The sequence below is a fragment of the Primulina tabacum genome, chromosome 6 (assembly GCF_025594145.1).
Source record: "Primulina tabacum isolate GXHZ01 chromosome 6, ASM2559414v2, whole genome shotgun sequence".
Classification (NCBI taxonomy): Eukaryota; Viridiplantae; Streptophyta; class Magnoliopsida; order Lamiales; family Gesneriaceae; genus Primulina; species Primulina tabacum.
In genome coordinates, this window is record NC_134555.1 from 38607447 (window position 1) to 38615689 (window position 8243).

Sequence of the window (8243 nt, forward strand, 5' to 3'; positions counted from 1 at the left end):
ATTTGTATCCATTAAAAAAAAAAAAAAAAAACATATATTTTTAGACGCTATGTTTTAAAATTAATATATTTTTACATAATCAATAGTTTCTACGTTAGCAAGTCGTCAAAAACATACAGAAAGATTTAATCGCTAATATATTGAGAGTGGCTCGAGCTCTTCGTAAATGATGGAGCATGGAATGGTATGAATGTCCTCAGAAGAAATCGATCAATATTATACATACATATATATTTAACTCCAGAATCTGGAGCTTAGTTTCACTGATTTCACCCCGGATTTAATGTGTGACGTCTCGTGCTCGAGCTCGAGCCTTCCCAACCCTTAGATTTAGGAATTTCAAAGAAGATTATAGAGATTTGAGAGTATGTTATATGTGTGTTATATAACGATCTTATACGCACACTAGTTTACGCGATGTGTGTATAAAATAATGATTATTATGTATATGAATTATGATCACGATCACTAATAGATAGAGTTAATTCATAAAATTTTGTTATACAGTTGTTAATTATTATTTGCATAAGAATAATGCAATTATATTAAATTGTGACTTGTAGAGATAATAAATGATTTTTTGAATTTTTAAAGTGAATTTGATATTATAGTTATGAGTAAGTTATATGAAAAACATTATTTATCTAAATGAATAAGAAATTTTCAGCAAAAACTAATCGGTGTGACAAAGTCGAGCCACTAAGAGTCTCAACCTTTATAGATAGTATAAGTAAGTATATGTGTGTGTGCATGTTGTTGATTCGGTTTTATCTTATTTTGCTTAGTTTTCATTATTAGCTCAAACATACATCGACGGGATTATGTCCAACTTTCAAACAAATCTACTAAACTTCAATATCGTTACAATCATACAAACCCAACTCTAACGTGCATGTACGCAAGCTGTATATATATATATATACGTCTCTCTGTATAAACAGCAAACATAACCCTAATAAGATGTCCAGAAATCCTTGTTCTTAGCTTCTTCCGAATCTTTTTTCTACTTTCGTTTTCTTCATAAAATGGCAGCCGACAAATCCACCGACTTTCAAACAAACGTGATCCCACTTATTTTGGTTCTCATCTCCTCCTCTCTCGCCACCTGTTCCTCCGACGCCTTTCCTTTCAAGAAAATTTACGCCTTCGGAGATTCCTACACAGACACCGGAAACACCAGAACCTCCACCGGTCCCACCGCCTTTAACTACGTGTCCAATCCTCCTTATGGCATCACTTACTTCCACCACTCCACTAACAGGTACTCCGACGGCAGGATCGTCCTCGATTTCGTGGCGGAGGCTCTGTCCCTACCCTTTTCGCCGCCGTATCGGATCCCTGCTGCAGACCGGTCACATGGCGTCAACTTCGCCGTGGCCGGAGCCACCGCGATTCGGCATGGATTCTTTTTGAAAAATAACATCACTTTCAATCTTGTGCGTGAATCCCTCCAGACTCAGCTTGTTTGGCTAGACAAAATCTTGGAGACCAAAGGGTGCAAAGATCTGAAAACTACGCCCGCACGATGTAAGAGTGTATTTGGCGATGCATTGGTTTGGGTTGGGGAAATTGGAGCAAATGATTATACTTGCAGCCTTGGTTCTACCATTCCAAGCGACACCATTCGGACAATTGCTTTAAATAGTTTCTCTGGTTTCTTACAGGTGAAACTACAGTACACCTCCATTTTCAATTTGCATGCATTCATATATATACACAGACACACACACACTTCCAGTCTTGGATCTAATCTTTAACCGAGGCAATACCAATTGGGGCAACTTTTTATGGTGTTCCTGTTTTCTTGCAGGTGAAAATAGTACTCCTCCATTTTTAATTTGCATGCATTCATGTACATATGATGAACTGATGAACATATACACACTTCTAGAAACATGCATGTTAAAAGAACCAGAAATGTTAAGACAAAAATTTATATTTTGATAAATTGAATTTTTCGAAATACTGTAGGATCTTGAAATGTTGAGAGTCAAAAGTACACAATTTTCTATATTCCACCAAATTGGTCGGTGTTTGTTTGTACCAGCAACCGGTTGTGATTTTATTGATATTTGAACTTATAATTTATAAACCTCGTTGTGATGTTCGCAAATGCTTAAAAAATAGTATGAATTTTTTTGCAGTGTTTGTAAATATTTAAAAAGTGATCTTGAATTTTTCTTTTATTTCAAGAATTTGCAACTTTGTAAAAGAAATTTACATAATCATTTTTTAAGCATTTTCAACTTTCTAAAAAAACAGTCTATAATCATTTTTTTAATCTTTGTAACTATCTTAATGTGACCATGATCATTTTTTTTATTACAAAATTAAAGTTTCAAATCTTATTTATGATACATAATTTGATATAATATTCACACATTTTAAAAATAAATATATAATTGACAACAAATCATTAATGTGCATTAAATAGAAACTATATTCCCCCACTAGCACCCGAGTGGGACACTTTCAAAAAATTATTTTTTATTTTATTTTTTTTATGCAGGTATTAATAAACAAAGGCGCAAAATACATAGTTGTTCAAGGGCTTCCTCCGGCGGGGTGCTTAACGTACACCTTCTCGCTATCTTCTCCGGAAGACAGAGATGAAACTGGCTGCGTATCGAGCGCCAATCTCCGAGCATTTACACACAACAAGTTGCTCCAGACAAGGCTAGATTACCTGAGGAAACAGAACCCGCAAGCGGTGATTCTGTACGCGGATTTCTACAATTCCCACATGGAATTGGTGAGGAATCCGGGGAGATATGGGTTCAAGGAACAGTTCAAGGCGTGCTGCGGATACGGCGGAGGCCAGTATAACTTCGACGTTTTCAACACCTGTGGTGCGCCGTCCACCGGTTCTTGCAGCAACCCGCCTGTGTATTTGAACTGGGACGGAGCTCACCTCACCGAGGCAGCGAACAGAGTGCTGGCGGATTCTTTCTTGAACGGGACATTCTGCAGCCCTCCGTTCAAGTATTTGCTGAGGAGGAGACTAAACGACCAGAAAGCTGGGATTAACGTAACTGATCGTGTTGTTTAGTTAATAATGATTATTTGATATTTGTTTATGTTTTCTGAAGTGTTGTTTCTGGGATTCATTGACCTTTCTGGAAATGAATTCTTTTTTTGTTTTTAATCTATGAAAAATCTTGATTAGGATGATGTTTTATCAAGTTATAATTATATTGAAAGTTGCAATTATGGGCTTGGGAAAAAATTGTTTAGTTAATGGAGTACTGAAGTGTTAAAGGAATGTTTCCTTAATTGTTTCTTACAAATTATATTTGACAAAAACTTGTGTGAGACGGTCTCACGGATCGTATTTTGTGAGACGAGTATCTTATTTGGATCATTCATTTTTACTTTTTATGCTAAAAGTATTATTTTTTATTGTGAATAAAGACTTGTGAGACCGTCTCACAAGAGACCTGTTCATTATATTTTTGTATCAAATATTCTTAATCATTTAGGCTTAATTTTCTCTTTAGATAGAATCAATTATCCTTGTAATCTCTGGTTATAAATGGAATAAAACACAAGAAATTATTCCTCAAAAGATTTCTTCTTCTTATCATCAATCTTTACATGGCTAATTCTGAGAGTATTTCCGCCGCAATGGGAGACCAAAGCAAGAAATTGGATAATGAAACAAACCAAACGAATCTACTTATTTTACTACATTCCGATCATCATGGTTTGGTTCTCGTCTCCAAATACTTGATGGGAATAACTACTGTTCGTGGAGTCTTGCAATGCGAATAGCTTTAAGTGCCAAAAAACAAAAGCGGATTCATCAATGTGACAAGCAAGGCACCGGAAACAAAAGACAGCAAATTCCCGGCCACCATGGGAACGTTACAATCGCATGGTGTTGTCAGGGATCCTCAACGCCGTCCATGTCGATATTGCTGGAAGCATAATTTATGCAAGAATCTAGATTTGATGCTTGGAATGATCTACATGTTGGGATACCGTTTTTCTTGTGTCCAAAAGGCAGCGGAAGTTTTAAATTTTATTTTGATATTCAAAATTACCTTTTGTGAAATTTTCACTTGGTTCCAACTACTCTGGTATTAGAGGACGTAGCACTTGTTGTAATTCCTACGAACGTTCTTCGACCTACTAATCAATCTTTCGGCCACCTTTTGAGAAAAGGCAAGTCATGGCCGTGACTATTCTTCTCGGCGTTACGTCTCGTCGCCGCTGCACAGTCTCCGAATTTCGGAAATACATAAAATTGTTTGGAATTGCTAGTGCATTAATCCAAGCGAGGAATACAGTTTTCAACCGTGGACCTAATTAGGCGACCAATGGAGAAGAGCCGTTCGTAGTGATATACAAGAAATGGCTATATCCGCCTCAACACCAGAATAGTTAGGAGTCCAACGTTGAGAACACAAATGTATAATTCTAAACGCTCTATGAATGTTTTGGACACACAATGCCAAGCAAAAAAAATTTAAACTCCCGCCGCGTTTTGAATACGAGAACACGATGTCTCAACACTACAAGATAGATTTTCACAAGAGAATGACACTCGTATCTTTTAAATTCGTCATGAGATCGTGGAACACCAACAAGGACATCAGTCTGCGTCAGTTTACTGCATCAAGTTGAAGGCTCTACGGGACGAGTCTGATTTCTATCGTGATCCAATATATTGTCTACAGAGCCGTACCTGTGGTTCACAGGGCCTGAGGCGATATGTTAAAAAAAAATCTTGTTGTGATAAATAACCGTAAAGCTCAGTTTGCAAATTAAAAATAACCAAATAATAGATATAAGGAAAATATAATTTACGAGTTATATATTTATCTTTTTGCGATTTTTTTCTTCGTGCGTCACAACATCAACATGACTCTAACGTAATGCAGTGTCATATGAATAATTAATTATATTGGAAAAAGATTGAAATTGGCAAAAATTGTAAGATATGTTGCTAAAATTGAAATTTATCAATATAAAATATCCAAATACAAAATGATAAATATAATGAACCAATATTGTAAAAATATATTATTTATTTTAAATAATAAATATAATATTTTATTCAATAAAATAAAAATAAAGATATGTAAAATAGGTAAGTATCATAATTTTTTGTGTTTTATTTTTTGAAATGTGTCCATTTACATAAATTTAAGAAAAGATGTCAAATAATCGACAAGTAAAATATAAAAGTTTAACACACGAGTTGATACAAGATAAAATAATAAATATATTGGACAAACATTACCATTTTATGCATACAAAATTTTTAAAAATTTAATTAATGAGCCGTGTAGTTTTATTGTTTGGGATGTACATAATTTGATTAAGTCATCAATGAATACAATCATCATATTTAATCATGTTTTCAATTGGTCAATGTCCAATTTATTTTTTAAATGTCAAATTCACATACTATTTAGGTGCAGGCCTCAACAACATGAGATTTTTTTTTTGACCCCTGTGATGGTCAAGGCCCTGAGGCGATGGCCTTTCTACCTCGCAATGTTCGGCGGGTGTCAAAAGGTTTACCAAAAGCAAAGAAAATGACAAGGTCGTGCAATTTCACATGGGATTAAATGACTCATTTTCTACCCTTCGTGTTTCCGTACTTTTCGGCCGTGAGTTTCTTGATGGGTGGTGGCCGATTTTTATCTTCCAAAATGGGGGGAGAGAAAATTTTGACTTAGATATTTATATTTCATATATTTTGTTGTTATCAACATTCCTTTTAGAATTCTAATATTATCTGAATTCTTTATTTTAATTATTTAAAATTTTAATATGGTATTTTTTTTGAAAATACCGTGCATAGTCAACTTATATATATATATATATATATGTATATATATATATAAAGTTAACGAAGAGTACGATCTCTTCAACTTATATATCATGATTGAATCTGTAATCAGTGTTATATCGAAAGTTACAAATAAATTTGATTAAAATATGATATATATTTGAGTAATAATAGTGATATGATATGTGCAATTGAGTAAACATATTTCCAAAATGCATGTCTTATTCTGGCCAAAGATTCATTACACTATTAATTCATCATATCACATAAGATATATTTACTCATAGGTCAGCGGTGAATACTCGACTCAAGTGCATTGAATCATACGCATTTCGAAAATATACACAACATCGCCACTTCATTATTCTCAATGGAGTCGGTAAATGAATCATAGTGCATGTTATTACATAGAGTCTCCACGTTGTCTTGGGTCAAATTACTAATAGTGTACAACCATAACTGCGGATTATTCCACTCGATAAGTAACAAACATTTGAAAAGTTCGAGAAAAAATTGTAAAGTCCATCATCAAATGATCACTCATCTGTATGAATGAACATCTACATGTCCTTATTAATAAAACATGAAGTTTACATCACAGATGTTAATATCAAACTCGAGTGAAATTTATCTTTATTTTTTTAGGCAGCTGAATCGAATTGTAATCAATTTAGAAGATACAATACACTTCCTAATTAGTTTCTTGATCTTACGTTGTTAAACAAACCTCATCATATATATGTATATATATTAAAGGATTTTATGTATGCTTGCATGCGTGTACATATAAAATAAATGATATAATTTGATAAAAATGTAAAATATTATTAAAATAATGACTGTTTTACATAAAAGACCAAGCTCCAAGTTGGCTCACGGAACACTTAGTTAACATAGTGTATTTAATAACTTTATTTGGTCCAATAACATCTGGATGCTTGAGAGTGGCGCCACTGATCACGTGTCAAAGAAACATTAATCAATTGCAAATGAATTGGTAGCTAAACATCCCATGTGCAATTGCCAAATGGAGGACAAACAAAAATCAATCTATTGGATCCATGAAATTATGCAATGATATAACTACTGATAATGTGCTTTACATCCCAAATTTCAAAGTTAATTTGCTCTACATTAGCAAACTCACACAAGCTCTGGACTGATTCTGTGTTGCATGATCCAACGGTTATTGTGTTTTTCTTGGAAAAGCTCTTATTTCTTTGAATAGAAAGAAACGAACAATCATGTCTAAACCTTCAACCGAAGCACAGCATAAATTTATGGCATTTGTTGTTTGTGAGAACAATTGAATGTAACATCTGCTACGAGATTTACAAATTATTCGTGCCCCGTCGATGACTCTATGCTATGACAACCAGGCAAGCTATACACATTGCTGTTAATCCAGTTTTCTACGAGAGAACGAAACATATCGAAATTGAATGTCACTTTATTTGTGAACATATCGACAAAAGAGGAAATCAAAACAACATACACATCAAGTAGTAAATACATTCATCAAAATTCAAAGCATTGGGACAAGTTTCATTTTACATATTTCTTCGCAAGCCAACTTGAGTAGAGTATTAAAGGAATGTTTCCTTAAGTGATTCTTGCAATTATTTCTCAAGGTTTCTTCTTGTTATTGTCCATCTTTACAAAACTTTAAACCTCTAGGATCTTGATGTTATCAGATAAACACATTCTGAATTAATTTATAACTCTTAAGAAAAATGTAAATAGTTAGTTGTACGCATGGGCATGGGCTGTTCGATGTATCAAGGATTTATTCATACAAAATACATTCACTATTATTTAATAATATTCTGTCAACAGAAATATATATATATATATATATATATATATATATATATTTTTCAGCGATATAATATAATACATAATTGGTCGACACAAATATCAGAAATCTTGGATCGATAAAGACTGCAGACTTCCTATTCAAACACATTTATTTTTCCACCAAATTTGGTCATTGGTTGGCAGATGACATTAATTTACTGATTGATCGGTAGGCACAAGAAACATTTATTGATTATTATCTATCAAACCAAATCTAATGAAATGTGACCACAAATATTTTCTATTCAATTCACATATTTGTACTGACCGAATGCAAAATTCCCCCTCATTTATGGGACTTTGCAGAAAATAGTATCCTATGAAACAAACAGCACATAACCTTTGTTTTCTAGGGTAGAAATCATATTGACTGATGTCCATTTCGGATCTGGCAAAAACTTTTGTGAGACGATCTCACGGGTCGTATTTTGTAAGACGGATCTTATATTTGGGTCATCCACGAAAAAATATTATTTTTTATGCTAAGAGTATTACTTTTTATTATGAATATCGGTAGGGTTGACCCGTCTTGCAGATAAAAATTCGTGAGATCGTTCACAAGAGATCTACTCTTCGAGCTTTTATA

At 33.7% G+C, this 8243-nt stretch overlaps 1 protein-coding gene across 1 annotated transcript; it reads left to right on the top strand.

The window, feature by feature from the left end:
• Nucleotides 1-959: 959 nt before the first annotated feature.
• On the top strand, nucleotides 960-3210 carry LOC142548193 (GDSL esterase/lipase At3g48460-like). The gene is made up of 2 exons (XM_075656516.1): nucleotides 960-1664; nucleotides 2510-3210. The coding sequence occupies exons 1-2, from the start codon at nucleotides 1026-1028 to the stop codon at nucleotides 3047-3049; spliced, it is 1179 nt and encodes a 392-aa protein (XP_075512631.1). The 5' UTR covers nucleotides 960-1025; the 3' UTR covers nucleotides 3050-3210.
• Nucleotides 3211-8243: the final 5033 nt, after the last annotated feature.